Source organism: Anomaloglossus baeobatrachus, chromosome 1 (assembly GCF_048569485.1).
Source record: "Anomaloglossus baeobatrachus isolate aAnoBae1 chromosome 1, aAnoBae1.hap1, whole genome shotgun sequence".
NCBI lineage: Eukaryota > Metazoa > Chordata > Amphibia > Anura > Aromobatidae > Anomaloglossus > Anomaloglossus baeobatrachus.
In genome coordinates this window covers 618,708,774-618,733,986 of record NC_134353.1, presented here as the reverse complement: position 1 = coordinate 618,733,986, position 25,213 = coordinate 618,708,774, and the positions used below count along the sequence as shown (strand labels likewise).

Here is a 25,213-nt window from a genome sequence, read left to right as displayed (position 1 = left end):
GATGCCTCATGTTGGTACAAGTTCGTACATACCAAACATGTATAGGTCTACCTTTATTAAAGGGGTGAAAAAAAATTAAGAAGTGTGTCCAAAAAAGTGGTGCACTTTTTGCGCCATTTTCCGCGACCCATAGTATTCTCATTTTTCAAAATATGGGGCTCAGTAATGGCTTATTTTTTTGCATCTCAAGCTGTCATTTCTAATAGTTCCATTTTTGTGTAGATGCTACTTTTTGATCGCCTGGTATTGCAAAACTTCATTTTGGCGTTTGGAAATTTTAGCTGCTACGCTGTATACCAATAAAGTTAATTGATTTTATATTTTAATAGATCAGGCATTTCTGAACACGGCAATACCAAATGTGTGTACATTTTAATTTTTTTATTGTTTAATATTCAATGGGGCGAATGGGGAGTGATTTGAACTTTTAGGGTTCTTTTCTTTTTTTTTCTTCTTTTATTTTACTAGTCTCCGTAGGGGACTGTAAGGATCAGCAGTCTGATTGCTTGTTAATTTATGTTGATTAGTGCTGCACAGCTCTGATCAGCAGAAATGCAGCGTTCCTGTTAGATCCGGCTCTCTGTTGGCTCTAACAGGAAATACATCATGATAGGAACAGGAGACATCACATTACCTATCGCTACCATGGCAACCATCAGCTTCCCGGGATCACTGCCATCTAAATTGCGCTGTTACATTTTGACAGCGTGATCTAAGGGGTTAACAGGTATGGGTGAATCGCGGATCCACCCATGACTGTTAGCCACACGTCTGCTGTTAAAATCAGCAGACATGTGCAGGAATCACCACTGGCTCACAGCAGCAGCCAGTGGTAATTACCCTGACATGATTTAGGATGTATTGGTACATTCTAGGTTGTGAAGGGGCTAAAATAATTCCATTGATAAATTAAACTCATCACAAAAAAAAACAAGTCTTCCTATGACTATGCCGCAGGAAAAATAAAGTTATGGCTTTTAAAAAACAACAATAATACAGTTAAAGATTAAAGCCCAAACCTTGCTGTAACACAAAGGGGTTAAAGAACGGTTCACTTGCACTTTTTGAGTATGTATAATTTTGAATCCATGAAGGATTATACAATTTACCTATTTTTTGTATTAGTTGCCCAATCTATAATCCTATGATCTCAAGGCGAACATAAACAAGGAAAGCATAAGTTCTTTGGAGAATTTTTATCCAGTGCCTTGATAGGAACTTAGTCATTGAATGTTCTAATAGAAAAAAGCATAGCCCATAAAAGAACACATGTAAATCCTTTTTCCACTAAATTGCCCTGTTAAATTATTTACTGATAAACACTTTATACATGTCTCTGAAATCTGTGAATGAAGTAAAAAGGAAAATACATCAGTTCTAGCACGTTTAATATTGATCAAGTAAAGTAAGTACAGTATGGATTCCATTCCCAGAAATAGATTGTATATGAATGAGGGAGACCTATCACCTGATAACCACCAGCATGCGGAATTCAAGGAGAAACTGAAAATGTGGCTGTAATTCAGTCAACGATCTCTGACGGCATCATAAAGGTTTACGAGACCATCAGAACTGTGAGACTGAACTGTACTTCCAGCTATCAATCTCTCCTTCCCTCAATAGCATTTTTTATGGAAGATGCAGAGCAGGTCTAGGATTTTAAGCTTGTAAAATTTTTATTGAAGAATTGTAAGAAAGAAAAGGGGTTTTACAACATGAAATTGGTAAGTAGACAAAAGAGATACTTGTTTTATGGTACTGTATGACGCCTAGCCTGTTTGCTCTTTTTCACAAGTAAAGTAGAAGTACCCTATTAACAGCTCAATATGTGACATAATATAACTGAAATGTGGCACAAATTAAAATTTGATATGGAGTAGCATGCAGCATAAACACAATTATTAACATATACACACATAACATTGGGATATTAAAGCCACAGTATAGTTGGGACTAAATCATTGCTTCCAGAACTTGTAACTGGACTTTTCATGCATATTAGATCCTTTCTGTGAGCTGTCACATTATCAAAAAATGAATGAATTCGTAGTTTCTGAGTAGTTTACTGTACAAGGTAGAGTAAAATAGCCAATATTACACTGATGTGCAATGGGCAAGGTCATTGCTCTTAAGGCCCCGTCACACACAGAGATAAATCTTTGGCAGATCTGTGGTTGCAGTGAAATCATGGACATATTGTTCCATTTGTACACAGCCACAAACCTGGCACTGATTGTCCACAATTTCACTGCAACCACAGATCTGCCGCAGATTTATCTGTGTCTGTGTGTGTGTGTGTTTGTGTGTGTTTGTGTGTGTGTGTGCGTGTGTGTGTGTGTGACAGGGCCTTTACTCACTGCACTTGAAACTACTGAACGTTTATTATAATTGTTTAGAAGAGTAGTATTTTAAACAATTCATAACAGTGAGTTGTATATTCTTTTACTTGCTCTTTAAGTTATATTAATATCTAATATACACAATACTGTGCAATTATTTGAGGCAGATATGTAAAAAATACGTAATCAAAAATCCCTATGCAAGGTGTCACCCAAAAAGATATACATTTCAAAAAGACCCCCTCGGAATGGTGGAAGGCAAATCCCCATATATCAGGGACCAACAGTGGCACAAGAATAACAACAAAACTATAAAAATATATACTTTACTCTTAACAAAAATAAAATAATCTCTTTTACATAACTAGGACATATTGTGCAAAATATAAAGACAAAGTTGTCCCTAAGGAATGAATAAACAACACAGTTACCTGCTAAAGGGAATAATCAAAAAATGTCCAGTGTTATATTAAAGTGCCTAGTGCCATAATATTTGGACAACCCAAAGAAAAAATTTGGGTAAACCTTGTCTCACACAACTGCCCCCACGAGGAAGTCTAAAGGTGATGAAACACAGAGAACGGCAAATTTAATAGGCTCTAGCAGGTAACTGTGCTGTTTATTGATACCTTACATTTTCTAACATTGTGAACTTAGGATTGCTTACCCAAAATTTTTCTTTGGGTTGTCCAAATATTATGGCACTAGGCCCGTTAATATAACTGGACATTTATTGATTATTCCCTTATTTTATTATTTTATACTAGATGCTGCTCTATGTTTGTATATTCCTTGGGTATAATGTATGTTTATTTTAAAAATGTACTTTGCACACTAATTTGATTATTTTTTCTATTGATTCACATATAGAGCTTATCTTTCAACTGGTTACCCAGCACAGCCCCATATTTTGGATCCTTTTTTTGTGTAGGCCCCTTGGGGAAAATTCTGTCTTTATAATTTGCACATATATCCTAGTTATATAAAGGAGATTATTTTATTTTTGTTAGTAATAAAGTAGATATATTTTTATAGTTTTGTTGTTATTCTTGTGCCACTGTTGACCCTGACTGATGAGGATTTGTCTTGCACCATTCCGAGGGGATCTTTTTGAAATTTATAGGTATGTAAAAAAATCTGCTAAAACAGAAATGTTAATTATAGGCATAAATGGACCTATGGAAGTTCATGTTCACCAGTTTCAGCAGGACTTCAGTTAAAAGTTCAGTTTGAGACCCAGGCTTCACCTGAAATTGGCTCAAGACCCTGAACCCCATATAAAGCAATGGAGACCCAAACATTTGTCCTGTAAAATTGCTGTAAGTCATAGTAAGGGCTAGGGGTCTGCAAAAGGAAGCAAAATGGGGGCAATTTTTGATAACAAGTGCAGGCAGAGCAGAGATAACTTAGGGCTGCAACCCTCATCTGTCAGCTTTACCTTGGCTGGTTATCAAAAATAGAGGGATTACAATTAGAGATGAGCGAACCGGTCCCGGTTCGGCTCGAGGCGGTTCGCCGAACGGGGGGTCTGGCTCGAGTTCGGCTCGTCGAACGTTCGACGAACCGAACTCGAGCCCATAGGAAACAATGGCAGGCAATCACAAACACAGTAAAACACCTAGAAAACACCCTCAAAGGTGTCCAAAAGGTGACAAACAACTCACAACACAACACAAACACATGGGAAAGTGACAAGGACATGTACTCATGCGAAAACAAAACAGCTGGACAAGGAAAAAGAGGAGGACACACAGATATAGGCATGGCACGCCCTTCTAAAGTCATGTAAAACACCGCAAGGTGACTCCAAGCGGAGTCTCCCTTTTTTCCAAAAATTGGGCCCCACACACCCACCCCTTCAGTGGCAGCAGTTGTGCCCCAGTTGTACACTTCACAGCTAGATTTGCATCAAGCACATTCAAAAATACGCCATTCTTATCCGTCCCCAGGATGACACCGGGGTAGGTAGCAAAGTCTTTCCTGATCCCAGCTCTGTTCATCTTGGCTTCTTTTAAAAACACAGCAAGCAAGGGTTACTCCAAGCGGAGTCTCCCTTTTTTCCAAAAATTGGGCCACACAGACACCCACCCCATCAGTGGCAGCACTTCGGCCCTAGTTGCAAACAGGATGTTTTGATTTGCATCAAGCACATTCAAAAATACGCTATTCTTAGCCGTCCCCAGGATGACACTGGGGTAGGTAGCAAAGTCTTTGCTGACCCATGACTTGTTCATCTTGGCTTCTTTTAAAAACAATGTAAGCAAGGGTTACTCCAAGCGGAGTCTCCCCTTTTTTCCAAAAATTGGGCCCCACACACACCCACCCATTCAGTGGCAGCAGTTGTGCCCCAGTTGTACACTTCACAGCTAGATTTGCATCAAGCACATTCAAAAATACGCCATTCTTATCCGTCCCCAGGATGACACCGGGGTAGGTAGCAAAGTCTTTCCTGATCCCAGCTCTGTTCATCTTGGCTTCTTTTAAAAACACAGCAAGCAAGGGTTACTCCAAGCGGAGTCTCCCTTTTTTCCAAAAATTGGGCCACACAGACACCCACCCCATCAGTGGCAGCACTTGGGCCCTAGTTGCAAACAGGATGTTTTGATTTGCATCAAGCACATTCAAAAATACGCTATTCTTAGCCGTCCCCAGGATGACACCGGGGTAGGTAGCAAAGTCTTTCCTGATCCCAGCTCTGTTCATCTTGGCTTCTTTTAAAAACACAGCAAGCAAGGGTTACTCCAAGCGGAGTCTCCCTTTTTTCCAAAAATTGGGCCACACAGACACCCACCACATCAGTGGCAGCACTTGGGCCCTAGTTGCAAACAGGATGTTTTGATTTGCATCAAGCACATTCAAAAATACGCTATTCTTATCCGTCCCCAGGATGACACCGGGGTAGGTAGCAAAGTCTTTCCTGATCCCAGCTCTGTTCATCTTGGCTTCTTTTAAAAACACAGCAAGCAAGGGTTACTCCAAGCGGAGTCTCCCTTTTTTCCAAAAATTGGGCCACACAGACACCCACCCCATCAGTGGCAGCACTTCGGCCCTAGTTGCAAACAGGATGTTTTGATTTGCATCAAGCACATTCAAAAATACGCTATTCTTAGCCGTCCCCAGGATGACACCGGGGTAGGTAGCAAAGTCTTTCCTGATCCCAGCTCTGTTCATCTTGGCTTCTTTTAAAAACACAGCAAGCAAGGGTTACTCCAAGCGGAGTCTCCCTTTTTTCCAAAAATTGGGCCACACAGACACCCACCCCATCAGTGGCAGCACTTGGGCCCTAGTTGCAAACAGGATGTTTTGATTTGCATCAAGCACATTCAAAAATACGCTATTCTTAGCCGTCCCCAGGATGACACCGGGGTAGGTAGCAAAGTCTTTCCTGATCCCAGCTCTGTTCATCTTGGCTTCTTTTAAAAACACAGCAAGCAAGGGTTACTCCAAGCGGAGTCTCCCTTTTTTCCAAAAATTGGGCCACACAGACACCCACCCCATCAGTGGCAGCACTTGGGCCCTAGTTGCAAACAGGATGTTTTGATTTGCATCAAGCACATTCAAAAATACGCTATTCTTATCCGTCCCCAGGATGACACCGGGGTAGGTAGCAAAGTCTTTCCTGATCCCAGCTCTGTTCATCTTGGCTTCTTTTAAAAACACAGCAAGCAAGGGTTACTCCAAGCGGAGTCTCCCTTTTTTCCAAAAATTGGGCCACACAGACACCCACCCCATCAGTGGCAGCACTTCGGCCCTAGTTGCAAACAGGATGTTTTGATTTGCATCAAGCACATTCAAAAATACGCTATTCTTAGCCGTCCCCAGGATGACACCGGGGTAGGTAGCAAAGTCTTTCCTGATCCCAGCTCTGTTCATCTTGGCTTCTTTTAAAAACACAGCAAGCAAGGGTTACTCCAAGCGGAGTCTCCCTTTTTTCCAAAAATTGGGCCACACAGACACCCACCACATCAGTGGCAGCACTTGGGCCCTAGTTGCAAACAGGATGTTTTGATTTGCATCAAGCACATTCAAAAATACGCTATTCTTAGCCGTCCCCAGGATGACACCGGGGTAGGTAGCAAAGTCTTTCCTGATCCCAGCTCTGTTCATCTTGGCTTCTTTTAAAAACACAGCAAGCAAGGGTTACTCCAAGCGGAGTCTCCCTTTTTTCCAAAAATTGGGCCACACAGACACCCACCACATCAGTGGCAGCACTTGGGCCCTAGTTGCAAACAGGATGTTTTGATTTGCATCAAGCACATTCCAAATCCACAAGCATTTACTCTCCCCAGGATGACACAGGGGTAGTAAATTCCTTCTGGATCCATGACTTGTTCATTTTGATGAACGTCAGTCTGTCCACATTGTCACTGGACAGACGCGTGCGCTTATCTGTCAGCACACACCCAGCAGCACTGAATACACGTTCAGAGACAACGCTGGCAGCTGGACACGACAAAATCTCCAAGGCGTAACTGGAGAGCTCTGGCCATTTTTCTATGTTTGAAGCCCAAAAGGAGCAAGGCTCCAGTTGCACAGTCATGGCATCGATGTTCATTTGGAGATACTCCTGTATCATCCTCTCCAGCCGTTGAGTATGTGTCAGACTTGTTGTCTCTGGTGGCCTTGCAAAAGAGGGTCTAAAAAAATTATGAAAAGATTCCATAAAATTGCTGTTACCGGCACCAGAAAAGGTCCTACTGGTACGGGTAGACTGTTGAAGATGACGAGACCGTCCCATGTTTGTCAAGTTACAACTGGGAGATTCACTCCCTGCACCTGCACGGTTGTTTGGTGGAAAAGCCGAGCTAAGATCTAGTAACAGCTTCTGCTGATACTCCTGCATACGTGCGTCCCTTTCTATGGCTGGAATTATGTCACAAAATTTGGACTTGTACCGGGGATCTAATAGTGTGGCAATCCAGTAGTTATCATCACTTCTAATTTTGACTATACGACTGTCATGTTGGAGGTAGTGCAACAAAAAGGCACTCATGTGTCTTGCGCAGCCATGCGGACCAAGTCCATGCTGTGTTTGTGGCATAGAGGTGCTACCCGTTCTTTCTTCCTCTGACATCTGACCCCAACCTCTTTCAACTGAAATTTGACCAAGGTCTCCCTCATCCGCTGAGTCTTCCATGTCCATGGACAGTTCGTCCTCCATTTCTTCATGTTCTCCTGCACCTTGCTCAACATTTCGCCTGCTACTATGCGCCCTTGTCGATCCCTGTCCCCCATGGTCCCATGCCTGCTGCGTTGGTGATGATGAACGTCTGGACCTTCGTGATGTTGTTGTCCCTTGCGCATATGAATCCTCCTGTAGTTCCTCCCCTTCATGTTGTCCCACCCCCTGACTCCGAATAGTGTTTAGCGTGTGCTCCAGCATGTAAATGACTGGAATCGTCATGCTGATAATGGCATTGTCAGAGCTAAACATATTCGTCGCCATGTCGAAACTGTGCAGAAGGGTGCATAGGTCCTTGATCTGAGACCACTCCATCAGGGTGATCTGCCCCACCTCTGCATCTCGTTGGCCCAGGCTATACGTCATGACGTATTGCACCAGGGCTCTGCGGTGCTGCCACAGTCGCTGTAACATGTGGAGAGTTGAATTCCAGCGTGTCGCCACATCGCATTTCAGGCGATGAACCGGCAGGCCGAAAGACTTCTGGAGCGATGCAAGTCGCTCTGCTGCGGCGCTTGAACGGCGGAAGTGAGCTGACAGTTTTCGTGCCCTGTTCAGAAGGCCATCTAGGCCGGGATAGTGTGTTAAAAATTGCTGCACGACAAGGTTCAACACGTGAGCCATACAAGGTACGTGTGTCACCTTGCCCAGGCGAAGTGCCGCACCCAGGTTTGCAGCATTGTCGCACACGGCCTTACCAGGCTGCAGTTTGAGTGGAGACAACCATTTATTAAACTCGGACCGCAAAGCTGACCACAACTCCTCAGCTGTGTGACTCTTATTACCAAGACATGTCAAGCTAAAGACCGCCTGATGCCGTTGCGCTCTGCTGCCAGCATAGTAATGAGGGGTGCGTGATTCCTTCTGCGCAGTGAGAACGCTGGTGGCCTGACCAGGCAGGCTTGGGGCGGAGGTGGAGGACCCAGATGAGGTGGAGGATGCAGAAGCAGTGGCGGAACTTGGACAGACAGAGGATTGACACACAAGTCGTGGGGACGGCAAGACTTGTGCAGCAGACCCTTCACCATCTATCACCATAGTTACCCAGTGCCCAGTCAGCGACATGTAACGTCCCTGTCCATGCTTACTGGTCCAAGTATCGGTGGTGAAATGCACCCGTTCACACACAGAGTTTCTCAAGGAAGCGGTGATGTTGTGTGCGACATGCTGGTGTAGCGCGGGCACACCTTTCTTAGAGAAGTAGTGGCGACTAGGCATCTGGTACTGGGGCACAGCGACAGACATAAGGTCTCTAAAATCCTGTGTGTCCACTAGGCGGAAAGGCAGCATTTCGGTAGCCAACAGCTTACAGAGGGATAGAGTCAACCTCTTAGCTTTGTCATGGGTCGGAGGAAGTGGCCTTTTATTTGACCACATCTGAGGGACAGAGATCTGGCTGCTGTGTGTAGACGGTGTTGAGTAGGGTGTCCCTGGAAAAATGCAGGTTTGTGAGGAAAGTGCAGGCGGAGACATGATGTTGCCTTCATCCAACGTTGGTGCTATCGATGTCTGAGAGAGCTGTACACACTCACTTGTTTCCCCTTCCAAACCAACTGACGACCTTACAAGCAAACTGCCTGTTGCGGTTACAGTGGTGGAAGTTTTGCGTGGAAAAACAGGTGTGGCAGCTGTCCCCACAGTCCTAGAAGATGAAGAGCGCGCGGATGCAGTGGAAGGGGCGGGCGGTGGATGGTTCGCTCCACTAGGCCGCATTGCAGCACGGTGAGCTTCCCACCGGGACTTATGATATTTAGTCATGTGACGATTCATGGAAGAAGTTGTCAAACTGCTGAGGTTTTGACCTCTACTAACAGAATCATGACAAATGTTACATATCACATGAGTTGGGCGATCTTTTTCGATGTGAAAAAAGGACCAGGCTAGGCAAGGCTTAGAGGCCATGCGACCTGTTGATCCACCACGAATAATGCTCATAGGCAGAGTGGTGGCTGAGGATGCAGTTGTAGACGTGCTACCAGTGCTCCGACTCTGTCCAGGAAGGCGCAAGGTAACTTCGTCGTCGGTTGCATCCTCCTCCACCGCCTCTGTTGACCTCCTCGAGTGCCTGACTGGGGGTTGACAGTAGGTGGGATCTAGAACGTCATCATCAATTGTTGTGTTTGCACTCCCCTCCCCCTCAGACCGAGCCTCTTCTTGCCCTGAACGAATATTTAAGTTGTCATCCCAATCGGGTATCTGCGTCTCATCTTCATCAGTATGTTCCTCATTGTCTATAACCACAGGTGTTACAGTTTGTGACAAAGGGTCAACATTATGCTCAGAAACTTGGTCCTCACGGCCTGAATCTGAGTCACAAAGGTTCTGGGCATCACTGCAGACCATTTCCTGTTCTGTACTCACTGTAGCTTGGGAGCAGACCTCTGATTCCCAGGCTATAGTGTGACTGAACAGCTCTGCAGACTCAGCCATCTCAGTTCCACCATACTGTGCAGGGCTGATGGAGACTTCAGAGCTGGGAGAAAGCAAGTTTGATTGGGATGACAACTCAGAGGACTGGTGTTTTTTGGATGCGGTACTTGAAGTGGCAGAGAGGGCACTTGTTGGACCACTTGAGATCCATTCAAGCATTTTCCTTTTTTGCCCATCATCTACCTTTGTTCCTGTTGTTCGTGTCCGTAACAAAGGGAGCACATCGGATTGTCCACGGTAAGTAGTAGACATCTTACTTTTGCTGGTAGATGGTCTATCTTCAGCAGATGATAATGGAGCTTTGCCACCTTCCCCACGGACAAAACCTTTTTTGCCTTTTACACCACGCCTCTTCCCCTTTCCACCAGCATCTGTCATTTTGCCACTCATGTTGATTGCGACAAGATTGTGGACTGAAAATGTGGTAGTAAAAATTGAGAGGTGGTGAAGATTGCAGTGGTGGTCTAGCTTTATTAACAGCAGAATAATAAAGAATAAATATCCCTGACAATGCAACTTAGTTATAATTAGTTGGAGTGTGCAACGCAGGCAGACGTGCTGCAAATGTCTTTGCACTAGTGGGACTATAGCAAAGTCCAATAGCCACGTATAGGATGCCACTAGGTACACTGAGTGTTTGCTAGTATAATGGCTTGGTTAGAATGAGTTGTAGTGTGCAACGCAGGCAGACGCGCTCTGCAAATGTCTTTGCACTAGTGGGACTATAGCAAAGTCCAATAGCCACGTATAGGATGCCACTAGGTACACTGAGTGTTTGCTAGTATAATGGCTTGGTTAGAATGAGTTGTAGTGTGCAACGCAGGCAGACGCGCTCTGCAAATGTCTTTGCACTAGTGGGACTATAGCAAAGTCCAATAGCCACGTATAGGATGCCACTAGGTACACTGAGTGTTTGCTAGTATAATGGCTTGGTTAGAATGAGTTGTAGTGTGCAACGCAGGCAGACGCGCTCTGCAAATGTCTTTGCACTAGTGGGACTATAGCAAAGTCCAATAGCCACGTATAGGATGCCACTAGGTACACTGAGTGTTTGCTAGTATAATGGCTTGGTTAGAATGAGTTGTAGTGTGCAACGCAGGCAGACGCGCTCTGCAAATGTCTTTGCACTAGTGGGACTATAGCAAAGTCCAATAGCCACGTATAGGATGCCACTAGGTACACTGAGTGTTTGCTAGTATAATGGCTTGGTTAGAATTAGTTGTAGTGTGCAACGCAGGCAGACGCGCTCTGCAAATGTCTTTGCACTAGTGGGACTATAGCAAAGTCCAATAGCCACGTATAGGATGCCACTAGGTACACTGAGTGTTTGCTAGTATAATGGCTTGGTTAGAATGAGTTGTAGTGTGCAACGCAGGCAGACGCGCTCTGCAAATGTCTTTGCACTAGTGGGACTATAGCAAAGTCCAATAGCCACGTATAGGATGCCACTAGGTACACTGAGTGTTTGCTAGTATAATGGCTTGGTTAGAATGAGTTGTAGTGTGCAACGCAGGCAGACGCGCTCTGCAAATGTCTTTGCACTAGTGGGACTATAGCAAAGTCCAATAGCCACGTATAGGATGCCACTAGGTACACTGAGTGTTTGCTAGTATAATGGCTTGGTTAGAATGAGTTGTAGTGTGCAACGCAGGCAGACGCGCTCTGCAAATGTCTTTGCACTAGTGGGACTATAGCAAAGTCCAATAGCCACGTATAGGATGCCACTAGGTACACTGAGTGTTTGCTAGTATAATGGCTTGGTTAGAATGAGTTGTAGTGTGCAATGCAGGCAGATGTGCTCTGCTAATGTCTTTGCACTAGTGGGACTATAGCAAAGTCCAATAGCCACGTATAGGATGCCACTAGGTACACTGAGTGTTTGCTAGTATAATGGCTTGGTTAGAATGAGTTGTAGTGTGCAATGCAGGCAGATGTGCTCTGCTAATGTCTTTGCACTAGTGGGACTATAGCAAAGTCCAATAGCCACGTATAGGATGCCACTAGGTACACTGAGTGTTTGCTAGTATAATGGCTTAGTTAAAATGAGTTTGAGTGTGCAATGCCGGCAGACGCGCTATGCAAATGTCTTTGCACTAGTGGGACTATAGCAAAGTCCAATAGCCACGTATAGGATGCCACTAGGTACACTGAGTGTTTGCTAGTATAATGGCTTGGTTAGAATGAGTTGTAGTGTGCAACGCAGGCAGACGCGCTCTGCAAATGTCTTTGCACTAGTGGGACTATAGCAAAGTCCAATAGCCACGTATAGGATGCCACTAGGTACACTGAGTGTTTGCTAGTATAATGGCTTGGTTAGAATGAGTTGTAGTGTGCAACGCAGGCAGACGCGCTCTGCAAATGTCTTTGCACTAGTGGGACTATAGCAAAGTCCAATAGCCACGTATAGGATGCCACTAGGTACACTGAGTGTTTGCTAGTATAATGGCTTGGTTAGAATGAGTTGTAGTGTGCAACGCAGGCAGACGCGCTCTGCAAATGTCTTTGCACTAGTGGGACTATAGCAAAGTCCAATAGCCACGTATAGGATGCCACTAGGTACACTGAGTGTTTGCTAGTATAATGGCTTGGTTAGAATGAGTTGTAGTGTGCAACGCAGGCAGACGCGCTCTGCAAATGTCTTTGCACTAGTGGGACTATAGCAAAGTCCAATAGCCACGTATAGGATGCCACTAGGTACACTGAGTGTTTGCTAGTATAATGGCTTGGTTAGAATGAGTTGTAGTGTGCAACGCAGGCAGACGCGCTCTGCAAATGTCTTTGCACTAGTGGGACTATAGCAAAGTCCAATAGCCACGTATAGGATGCCACTAGGTACACTGAGTGTTTGCTAGTATAATGGCTTGGTTAGAATGAGTTGTAGTGTGCAACGCAGGCAGACGCGCTCTGCAAATGTCTTTGCACTAGTGGGACTATAGCAAAGTCCAATAGCCACGTATAGGATGCCACTAGGTACACTGAGTGTTTGCTAGTATAATGGCTTGGTTAGAATGAGTTGTAGTGTGCAACGCAGGCAGACGCGCTCTGCAAATGTCTTTGCACTAGTGGGACTATAGCAAAGTCCAATAGCCACGTATAGGATGCCACTAGGTACACTGAGTGTTTGCTAGTATAATGGCTTGGTTAGAATGAGTTGTAGTGTGCAATGCAGGCAGATGTGCTCTGCTAATGTCTTTGCACTAGTGGGACTATAGCAAAGTCCAATAGCCACGTATAGGATGCCACTAGGTACACTGAGTGTTTGCTAGTATAATGGCTTGGTTAGAATGAGTTGTAGTGTGCAATGCAGGCAGATGTGCTCTGCTAATGTCTTTGCACTAGTGGGACTATAGCAAAGTCCAATAGCCACGTATAGGATGCCACTAGGTACACTGAGTGTTTGCTAGTATAATGGCTTGGTTAGAATGAGTTGTAGTGTGCAATGCAGGCAGATGTGCTCTGCTAATGTCTTTGCACTAGTGGGACTATAGCAAAGTCCAATAGCCACGTATAGGATGCCACTAGGTACACTGAGTGTTTGCTAGTATAATGGCTTGGTTAGAATGAGTTGTAGTGTGCAACGCAGGCAGACGCGCTCTGCAAATGTCTTTGCACTAGTGGGACTATAGCAAAGTCCAATAGCCACGTATAGGATGCCACTAGGTACACTGAGTGTTTGCTAGTATAATGGCTTGGTTAGAATGAGTTGTAGTGTGCAATGCAGGCAGATGTGCTCTGCTAATGTCTTTGCACTAGTGGGACTATAGCAAAGTCCAATAGCCACGTATAGGATGCCACTAGGTACACTGAGTGTTTGCTAGTATAATGGCTTGGTTAGAATGAGTTGTAGTGTGCAATGCAGGCAGATGTGCTCTGCTAATGTCTTTGCACTAGTGGGACTATAGCAAAGTCCAATAGCCACGTATAGGATGCCACTAGGTACACTGAGTGTTTGCTAGTATAATGGCTTAGTTAAAATGAGTTTGAGTGTGCAATGCCGGCAGACGCGCTATGCAAATGTCTTTGCACTAGTGGGACTATAGCAAAGTCCAATAGCCACGTATAGGATGCCACTAGGTACACTGAGTGTTTGCTAGTATAATGGCTTGGTTAGAATGAGTTGTAGTGTGCAACGCAGGCAGACGCGCTCTGCAAATGTCTTTGCACTAGTGGGACTATAGCAAAGTCCAATAGCCACGTATAGGATGCCACTAGGTACACTGAGTGTTTGCTAGTATAATGGCTTGGTTAGAATGAGTTGTAGTGTGCAACGCAGGCAGACGCGCTCTGCAAATGTCTTTGCACTAGTGGGACTATAGCAAAGTCCAATAGCCACGTATAGGATGCCACTAGGTACACTGAGTGTTTGCTAGTATAATGGCTTGGTTAGAATGAGTTGTAGTGTGCAACGCAGGCAGACGCGCTCTGCAAATGTCTTTGCACTAGTGGGACTATAGCAAAGTCCAATAGCCACGTATAGGATGCCACTAGGTACACTGAGTGTTTGCTAGTATAATGGCTTGGTTAGAATGAGTTGTAGTGTGCAACGCAGGCAGACGCGCTCTGCAAATGTCTTTGCACTAGTGGGACTATAGCAAAGTCCAATAGCCACGTATAGGATGCCACTAGGTACACTGAGTGTTTGCTAGTATAATGGCTTGGTTAGAATGAGTTGTAGTGTGCAACGCAGGCAGACGCGCTCTGCAAATGTCTTTGCACTAGTGGGACTATAGCAAAGTCCAATAGCCACGTATAGGATGCCACTAGGTACACTGAGTGTTTGCTAGTATAATGGCTTGGTTAGAATGAGTTGTAGTGTGCAACGCAGGCAGACGCGCTCTGCAAATGTCTTTGCACTAGTGGGACTATAGCAAAGTCCAATAGCCACGTATAGGATGCCACTAGGTACACTGAGTGTTTGCTAGTATAATGGCTTGGTTAGAATGAGTTGTAGTGTGCAACGCAGGCAGACGCGCTCTGCAAATGTCTTTGCACTAGTGGGACTATAGCAAAGTCCAATAGCCACGTATAGGATGCCACTAGGTACACTGAGTGTTTGCTAGTATAATGGCTTGGTTAGAATGAGTTGTAGTGTGCAATGCAGGCAGATGTGCTCTGCTAATGTCTTTGCACTAGTGGGACTATAGCAAAGTCCAATAGCCACGTATAGGATGCCACTAGGTACACTGAGTGTTTGCTAGTATAATGGCTTGGTTAGAATGAGTTGTAGTGTGCAATGCAGGCAGATGTGCTCTGCTAATGTCTTTGCACTAGTGGGACTATAGCAAAGTCCAATAGCCACGTATAGGATGCCACTAGGTACACTGAGTGTTTGCTAGTATAATGGCTTAGTTAAAATGAGTTTGAGTGTGCAATGCCGGCAGACGCGCTATGCAAATGTCTTTGCACTAGTGGGACTATAGCAAAGTCCAATAGCCACGTATAGGATGCCACTAGGTACACTGAGTGTTTGCTAGTATAATGGCTTGGTTTTAATGAGTTGGAGTGTGCAATGCAGGCAGACGCGCTCTGCAAATGTCTTTGCACTAGTGGGACTATAGCAAAGTCCAATAGCCACGTATAGGATGCCACTAGGTACACTGAGTGTTTGCTAGTATAATGGCTTGGTTAGAATGAGTTGTAGTGTGCAATGCAGGCAGACGCGCTCTGCAAATGTCTTTGCACTAGTGGGACTATAGCAAAGTCCAATAGCCACGTATAGGATGCCACTAGGTACACTGAGTGTTTGCTAGTATAATGGCTTGTTTAGAATGAGTTGTAGTGTGCAATGCAGGCAGACGCGCTCTGCAAATGTCTTTGCACTAGTGGGACTATAGCAAAGTCCAATAGCCACGTATAGGATGCCACTAGGTACACTGAGTGTTTGCTAGTATAATGGCTTAGTTATCAGTTGGAGTGTGCAGAGGACAAGAGGGTACAGTGGCAGGATTGTGGTGCTCTGGGTAGAGGAATGGAAGCCTGCCTTTCTATTCCCTCCTAATGGTGAAATGCAGGTAGGAAATCCCTGACCTGGGCTACACAGACGCTGTTGCTGTTTGCAGGACCTGTCACCTATGGCTCTCTGACCCTGCCGGTTGGAGCCCTTAAAAGGACTGCTATAAAGTGCTCTCCCTAAGCTGTCTAACGCTGTGTATGCAGCGCATACAGCTGTATCGGCTATAGGACTCAGGAAGACGGAGCTGCGACAGTGATGTCTGACACCAAAGACGCAGAAGGCAGATAATGGCGTCCGTGAAGAAAATGTCCGGTTTTATAATGCAGGGACATGTGACATGCAGATCCTATCACACATGCCGTTGCTTCTCTGGCTCAAAGTCCACTTAGCTGTGTGTGTGTCTGGGATTGGCTGACATGCTGGCCCGCCCCACAAGACGCGCGCACTTAGGGAAGGAAGACAAGAAAAAAAAAAAAAAAAAATGGCGATCGCCATTATAGAAACAGCAGTGATCTGAAGGCGCTGTTCACGCACACTATACACTGAAATGTGATAATAGTTTGATTCACAGAGTGACTTACACTATTACAGCAGAAACCAAGCTATGATTTAGCTGTTTTTTGGCTGCTAGAACCGTTCTCGAACGTTTCTAGAACTACCGAGCTTTTGCAAAAAGCTCGAGTTCTAGTTCGATCTAGAACATGCCCCAAAATCACTCGAGCCGCGAACTGGAGAACCACGAACCACGAACCGCGCTCAACTCTAATTACAATGTCATATTTTTTTAATTATTTAAATAAACAATTAAAAAAAAGGTGTAGCTGTGCCCTTTCTTGGTAACCAGGCAGGGTAAAGCAGGTAGCTGGGGCTTGTATTATCAGGTTGGGAGGGCCAATGGTTAGTTGGCTCTTCCCAGCCTAAAAATAGCAGTCTGTTCTCAGAATGAAGCTCTATAGGAATCAATGGGCATTGCATTACATTACTCCACTGGATTACATCGGAACTTTTAAGATTTCTTTTTAATTAATAAATTGGTGAACAAGGGCATGTCAGGGGGCATTTATTCAAATCAACTTTTTTTTTTCCTATGAGTGTGTTTTTGTTAACTCTATAGTTACTGGGTTAGTAATGGTGGTGTCTGATCAATGCTTATCCATTAATAACCCCTGGGTTTGATGTCAGGTGGGATTTAAGAATGTCTTAAAGATTAAAGGTTAAGACAATAAGAGATTCAGGAGGAAAAGCAAGAGCTGGAAGGAAGCTACAAAACAACAGAGGTAAACTCCACAACTGCATCAACTAACCACAACTTTTACAAGAACCAAAAAACTATAGCAGGCATAGGGGGAAGGATTCAACCAGCATAAATAGGAGGGGAGCAGGTGTGAAAGGTCTTCCCACAACATGTGATGAAAGGAGCAAGCAAAGCAGCAGAGATGAACTCTTCCTAGCCTGCCTATGAATCCGCACTCAGCAGGTCAATGCTTGAGTCTGCCTATGTTGATCCCAGACACCAGAGAAACCATTGGGTGTAGTGTCAAAATCTGCAATCTGAACAGAACCCGACAGTCGTCAAAGTTTCTGACAGTTATTAAGAGTTATTTGAAGGGTAAAGAAGAACAAGAAGTCCTGAAAGAGATGATATAGCCGACACAGAGTTTTGGGCTCAACAAAATTGTCTGTCTGGGATTAAATGAAGAAATGGAAGGATTTTCACAAGTCTTCATCCACCGAAGGTCTGTGATTAGTTCTCCAATATGTTTAAAACAAACTCCATACTGAGTTTTTTCAAAAACTGAGTGCAAAATGTACCTAGAAGAAATTATGTTTTGATACTGTTTTGAAGGCAATAGGTCGCCAAAGTATTCATTTGATTTAGATTTCTCTTGTTCCTTCACTTTGCATTTTGTTAATTGAAAAAACGTTTGTTCTTACTAAGAGATTATATCTATTTTATCTGTCTTATTCTCTGCTCCTCTCTGCTGATTTCTGACCACATCAAAGTTTATTTCAACATTCATGTGGTCTGTGGTCATAAATCTGCACAGAGGAGCTCAGAAAAAGAGTTACAGGTTAATATAAAAGTTATATTTTAGTAAAAGGAAGTAATGATTGTACTTGTTTATGGAGATATAAACAAAGTATATTAAAGACTGTTCAATTTAGTTACACAAACACAAGATTATAAATTTGCAGTGCATTTAATATGTATGTGCTAATTAGAAAAAAGTCATTCTAAACCTTATGTACTATAATTGTCAAATAAGCTGAAGTCATATAAATACAAAATGTGTACAACTCTTTCAGTTTGAGTAACCAACATGCTTTAACATTGATAGAGTATATACCCACACTATAAAAGCTAATAAAAGCTATTAAGCTGTTAATAAGATCAATAAAATAATTGTTCTTTCAAACATGTATCCTATTTACTAAGACTTAATTCTAACATTCATCTTAGCTAAAAAAAAACCCCAAACAAACGCCCTAGATATCATACCTCAAAAGGCAGTTCTGTGAGTTCCAAATTTCCAGAAACATCCAATTTCTCGAGGTTTTCACAATCTCCCAGCTCAGGTGGTATGCTTTTTAGATGATTAAAACTAACATTGAGTTCTTTCAAATTTCTCAGGCATCCTGTCAAACAGAAAAAAATATAAATCACAAACTGTCATCAGCTAGATTAGAACAGTGATCCCTTGCTTTAAAAATGATGATCAAGAATTTGATTGATTGCTGCCACCCCAACAAAATAGCACGTAAGCTTGTTGAAGATATATATATATACTGCATATATATATATATATATATATATAGTTACTGGATTCTGTGAGTTCATGAAAATTGGACACAAACCTAATTTGTATGTAATCAATTTGCTTTCCTCTGTATATATATATATATATATATATATATATATATATATATATACAGTGACTTGCGAACGTATTCGGCCCCCTTGAATTTTTCAACCTTTTCCCACATTTCAGGCTGCAAACATAAAGATAGAAAATGTAATGTTATGGTGAAGAATCAACAGCAAGTGGGACACAATTGTGAAGTTGAACGAAATGTATTGCTTATTTTAAACTTTTGAAAAAAAGAATAAACTGAAAATTGGGGCGTGCAATCGTCCCCTTTCAGTTAATACTTTGTAGCGTCTCCTTTTGTTGCTATTACAGCTACAAGTCGCTTGGGGTATGTGTCTATCAGTTTTGCACATCGAGAGACTGAAATTCTTGCCCATTTTTCCTTTGCAAACAGCTGGAGCAGAGTGAGGTTGGATGGAGAGCATTTGTGAACAGCAGTTTTCAGCTCTTTCCACAGATTCTCGATTGGATTCAGGTTTGGACTTTGACTTGACCATTCTTAAAACCTGGATATGTTTATTTGTAAACCATTCCATTGCAGATTTTGCTTTATGTTTTGGATCATTGTCTTGTTGGAAGACAAATCTCCATCCCAGTCTCAGGTCTTTTGCAGACTCCAACAGGTTTTCTTCAAGAATGGTCCTGTATTTGGCTCCATCCATCTTCCCATCAATTTTAACGATCTTCTCTGTCCCTGCTGAAGAAAAGCAGGCCCAAACCATGATGCTACCACCACCATGTTTGACAGTGGGGATGGTGTGTTCAGGGTGATGAGCTGTGTTGCTTTTACGCCAAACATATCGTTTGGCATTGTGCCCAAAACGTTGGATTTTGGTTTCATCTGACCAGAGCACCTTCTTCCACATTTTTGGTGTATCTCCCAGGTGGCTTGTGGCAGACTTTAAACAGCACTTTTTATGGATATCTTTGAGAAATGGCTTTCTTCTCGCCACTCTTCCATAAAGGCCAGATTTGTGCAGTGTACGACTGATTGTTGTCCTATGGACAGACTCTCCAATCTCAGCTGTAGATCTCTGCAGTTCATCCAGAGTGATCATGGGTCTCATGGCTGCATCTCTGAGCAGTCTTCTCCTTGTTTGAGATGACATTTTTGAGGGACGGCCGGTTCTTGGTAGAATTGCATTTGTATGATACTCCTTCCATTTCAATATGATCGCTTGCACAGTGCTTCTTGGGATGTTTAACCCCTTCAGCCCCCAGCCTGTTTTCACCTTAAAGACCCGGCCATTTTTTACATTTCTGACCAGTGTCACTTTGACAGGTTATAACTCTGGAACGCTTCAACGGATCCTGCGATTCTGAGATTGTTTTTTCGTGACATATTGTACTTCATGTCAATGGTAAATTTAGGCCGATATTTTTTGCGTTTATGTGTGAAAAGTTTGGAAATTTGGCGAACATTTTGAAAATTTCGCAATTTTCAAAATTTGAAATTTTATGCCCATAAATCTGTGAGATATGTCACACAAAATAGTTACTATGTAACATTTCCCACTTGTCTACTTTACACCAGCGCAATTTTCGAAACAAATTTTTTTTCCGTTAGGAAGTTAGAAGGGTTCAAAGTTCATCAGCAATTTTTCATTTTTCCAACAAAATTTACAAAAAAAAATTTTTAGGTACCACATCACATTTGGAGTGACTTTGAGAGGCCTAGGTGACAGAAAATACCCAAAAGTGACCCCATTCTAAAATCTGCACCCCTCACACTGCTCAAAACTACATCCAAGAAGTTTATTAACCCTTTAGGAGCTTTACAGCAACCAAAGCAATGTGGAAGGAAAAAATAAAAATTTTACTTTTTTACACAAAAATGTTACTTTAGCCATAAAATTTAGCATTTTCACAAGGGTATCAGGAAAAATGCACCATAAAATTAATTGTGCAATTTCTCCTGAGTACACCGATATCTCATATGTGGGGGAAATCAATTGTTTTGGCGCACGGCAAGGCTCGGAAGAGAAGGAGCATCATTTGAATTTTTGAAAGCAAAATTGTCTGGAATAATTAGCAGATGTGATGTTGCGTTTGGAGACCCCCTGAGGTTCCTAAACAATGGAGCTCCCCCACAAGTGACCCCATTTTGGAAACTAGACCCCTCATGGAATTTATCTAGATGTTTATTGAGCACTTTGAACCTCTGGGGGCTTCACAAAAGTGAAGTAGTAAGTAATAACTTTGAGCAATGAAAATAAAAAAAAAAATTACCACGAAATTGTTACTTCAACCAGGTAGCTTTTTTTTTCACAAGGGTATCAGGAAAAATTGCAACATAAAATGTATTGTGCATTTTCTCCTGAGTACACAGATACCTCATATGTGGTGGAAATCAAATGTTTGGGCGCACAGCAGGGCTCGGAAGGCAAGGTGCGACAATTGACTTTTCAAACGCAAAATTGTCTGGAATCGTTAGTGGATGCCATGTTGTGTTTGGAGACCCCCTGAGGTGCGTAAACAATGGAGCTCCCCCACAAGTGACCCCATTTTGGAAACTAGACCCCCCATTGAATTTATCTAGATGTTTACTGAACACTTTGAACCCCTGGAGGCTTCACAAAAGTTAAGAACGTTCAGCCGTGAAAATATATATATTTTTTTTTTACCATGAAATTGTTATTTCAACCAGGTAGCTTTTTTTTCCACAAGGGTATCAGGAAAAAATGCACCATACAATGTATTGTGCACTTTCTCCTGAGTACACAGATACCTCATATGTGGTGGAAAGTAATTGTCTGGGCACACAGCGGGGCTCAGAAGAGAAGGAGCGCCATTTCACAGCAAAATTGGTTGGAATTATTAGCGTACGCCATGTTGCGTTTGGAGACCCCCTGAGGTGCCTAAACAATGGAGCTCCCCCACAAGTGACCTCATTTTGGAAACTAAACCCCCATGGCATAAATCTACATGGGTAATGAGCACTTTGAACCCTCACGTGCTTCATACATTGAGGCATAAAAACAAAAAAGTACATTTTTTTTTCCACATAATGTTATTTTAGGCCCCATTTTTTAATTTGTACAGGGGTAACAGGATAAAGTGGACCGCAAAATTTGTTGGGCAATTTGTTCTGAGTACGCGGATACCTCATATGTGGCAGAAAAACACTGTTTGGGCGCACGGCAGAGCTCCAGAGGAAAAGAGCGTCATTTGACTTTTTAAATGGAAAATTAGCTGGAATCGTTAGCCGCACCATGTCGCGTTTGGAGATCCCCCTGATATGCCCAAACAGTGGAGCTCCCCCACATGTGACCCCATGTTGGAAACTAGACCCCCCCCAATACAAAGAAATATTAGTTTGGCATAATAAAAAATACAGACGTCAGTAAAAAAAAAAAAAATATATGCACCTGTAACTGACACTAAGGCAAGTGCCACACGTGAGAGCAATGCACAAATCTCGCATCGCATCACCCGACACAGCCGCACACTCCTGTCTGGAAGAGAGCGACCATGCCGGATTATGCGGTGTGAGACCTGTGCATCGCTCTCATGTGTGGCACTGGGCTGACCCTTACAATATTCAGTAAAAAAATACTGTAGTTGATGATTACTACAGTATAATTTTATTGGCCCTAAACTAAGTTTATTTGTATTTCTTTCTTAGTTTACAGAAAAAAAAATTAGGACGAACGCACAGATGTACTGCAAAAAGGGGGGGACTAGGTGGGATGGAAAAAAGATGGATGGAGGATAGAAGAGGGCGCAACGGATGCAGGAGCGGCGGAGGATGGCTGAGGGGGCACGGCGGAGGATGGGAGGGCGTGGCGGATGGAGGAGCGGTGGAGGATGGGTGAGGGCACAACGGATGCAGGAGTGGCGGAGGAAGGGGGGGCGAGGGGAAGGGTGGAAGGGGAGTGGGAGGTGAGATTGGGGATAGCTACCTTACAGAATGGATCTAGGCAGCAGGATTGCAGCAGATCCGGGAGGGGGGGGAGGGGGCAGAGGATTAAGGGGATGAGAGAGAGCAGGCAGCAGATCAGGGAGGGGGCAGAGGCTGATGGGGGAGTGAGGTGGCAGATGCAAGGGCGCAGAGGCTGATTGGGGAGTGAGGTGGCAGATGCAGGGGCGCAGAGGCTGATTGGGGAGTGAGGTGGCAGATGCAGGGGCGCAGAGGCTGATGGGGGAGTGAGGTGGCAGATGCAGGGGCGCAGAGGCTGATGGGGGAGTGAGGTGGCAGATGCAGGGGCGCAGAGGCTGATGGGGGAGTGAGGCGGCTGATGCAGGGGCGCAGCGGCAGATGGGGAGAGAACTGTGGCTGATTGGGAGAGTGCGGCGGCAGATGGGGAGAGTGCGGCGGCAGATGCAGGGGTGGTGGAGCAGCTGATGGGGAGAGTGCGGCGGCTGATGCAGGGGCGGTGGAGCGGCTGATGGGACAAGTGCGGCGGCTGATGGGGAGAGTGTGGCGGCTTATGCAGGGGCGGTGGAGCGGCTGATGGGGAGAGTGGAGCGGCAGATGTTGGGGAGAGTGGAGCGGCAGATGCTGGGGAGTGCAGCGGCAGATGCAGGGGAGAGTGGAGCGGCAGATGCAGAGGAGAGTGGAGCGGCAGATGCAGGGGAGAGTGGAGCGGCAGATGCAGGGGAGAGTGGAGCGGCAGATGCAGGGGAGAGTGAAGCGGCAGATGCAGGGGCGGTGGAGCGGCAGATGGGGAGAGAGCAGTGGCTGATGGGGAGAGGGGAGCGGCAGATGCTGGGGCGGTGGAGCGGCAGATGCTGGGGCGGTGGAGCGGCAGATGGGGAGAGCAGTGACTGATGGGGAGAGGGGAGCGGCAGATGCTGGGGCGGTGGAGCGGCAGATGGGGAGAGAGCAGTGACTGATGGGGAGAGGGGAGCGGCAGATGCTGGGGCGGTGGAGCGGCAGATGCTGGGGCGGTGGAGCGGCAGATGCGGCGAGAGCAGTGACTGATGGGGAGAGGGGAGCGGCAGATGCTGGGGCGGTGGAGCAGCAGATGGGGCGAGAGCAGTGACTGATGGGGAGAGGGGAGCGGCAGATGCTGAGGCGGTGGAGCAGCAGATGGGGCGAGAGCAGAGACTGATGGGGAGAGGGGAGCGGCAGATGCTGGGCGGTGGAGCAGCAGATGGGGCGAGAACAGTGACTGATGGGGAGAGGGGAGCGGCAGATTCTGGGGTGGTGGAGCAGCAGATGGGGCTAGAGCAGTGACTGATGGGGAGAGGGGAGCGGCAGATGCTGGGCGGTGGAGCAGCAGATGGGGCGAGAGCAGTGACTGATGGGGAGAGGGGAGCAGCAGATGCTGGGCGGTGGAGCAGCAGATGGGGCGAGAGCAGTGACTGATGGGGAGAGGGGAGCGGCAGATGCTGGGCGGTGGAGCAGCAGATGGGGCGAGAGCAGTGACTGATGGGGAGAGGGGAGCGGCAGATGCTGGGGCGGTGGAGCAGCAGATGGGGCGAGAGCAGTGACTGATGGGGAGAGGGGAGCGGCAGATGCTGGGCGGTGGAGCAGCAGATGGGGAGAGAGCAGTGACTGATGGGGAGAGGGGAGCGGCAGATGCTGGGCGGTGGAGCAGCAGATGGGGCGAGAGCAGTGACTGATGGGGAGAGGGGAGCGGCAGATGCTGGGGCGGTGGAGCATCAGATGGGGCGAGAGCAGTGACTGATGGGGAGAGGGGAGCGGCAGATGCTGGGCGGTGGAGCAGCAGATGGGGCGAGAGCAGTAACTGATGGGGAGAGGGGAGCGGCAGATGCTGGGGTGGTGGAGCAGCAGATGGGGCGAGAGCAGTGACTGATGGGGAGAGGGGAGCGGCAGATGCTGGGCGGTGGAGCAGCAGATGGGGAGAGAGCAGTGACTGATGGGGAGAGGGGAGCGGCAGATGCTGGGCGGTGGAGCAGCAGATGGGGCGAGAGCAGTGACTGATGGGGAGAGGGGAGCGGCAGATGCTGGGGCGGTGGAGCATCAGATGGGGCGAGAGCAGTGACTGATGGGGAGAGGGGAGCGGCAGATGCTGGGCGGTGGAGCAGCAGATGGGGCGAGAGCAGTAACTGATGGGGAGAGGGGAGCGGCAGATGCTGGGGCGGTGGAGCAGCAGATGGGGCGAGAGCAGTGACTGATGGGGAGAGGGGAGCGGCAGATGCTGGGCAGTGGAGCAGCAGATGGGGCGAGAGCAGTAACTGATGGGGAGAGGGGAGCGGCAGATGCTGGGGCGGTGGAGCAGCAGATGGGGCGAGAGCAGTGACTGATGGGGAGAGGGGAGCGGCAGATGCTGGGGCGGTGGAGCGGCTGATGGGGAGAGTGCAGCGGCCGCCGTGACGCTCTCCTCCCGCTGCGCCACCCCCTGCATCTGATGCCGCTTGCTCTTACTGCTGAGTAGCGGCGTCACATGCAGGGGGAGAGTAGCGGCGTCAGATGCAGGGGCGCAGTGGGAGAGCAGGGGCGAAGCACATGGAGCAGGGCAGCGGTGGATCG

At 45.7% G+C, this 25,213-nt stretch overlaps 1 protein-coding gene across 1 annotated transcript in view; it reads right to left on the bottom strand.

The window, feature by feature from the left end:
- The window catches only part of LRRC2 (leucine rich repeat containing 2), a 694,508-nt gene that overhangs the window by 175,044 nt on the left and 494,251 nt on the right, over window positions 1-25,213 (bottom strand). The window contains exon 5 of the mRNA XM_075318763.1: window positions 18,405-18,541. Within this exon, the coding sequence (XP_075174878.1) occupies window positions 18,405-18,541 (137 nt within the window). The remainder of the gene's footprint in view (window positions 1-18,404; window positions 18,542-25,213) is intronic.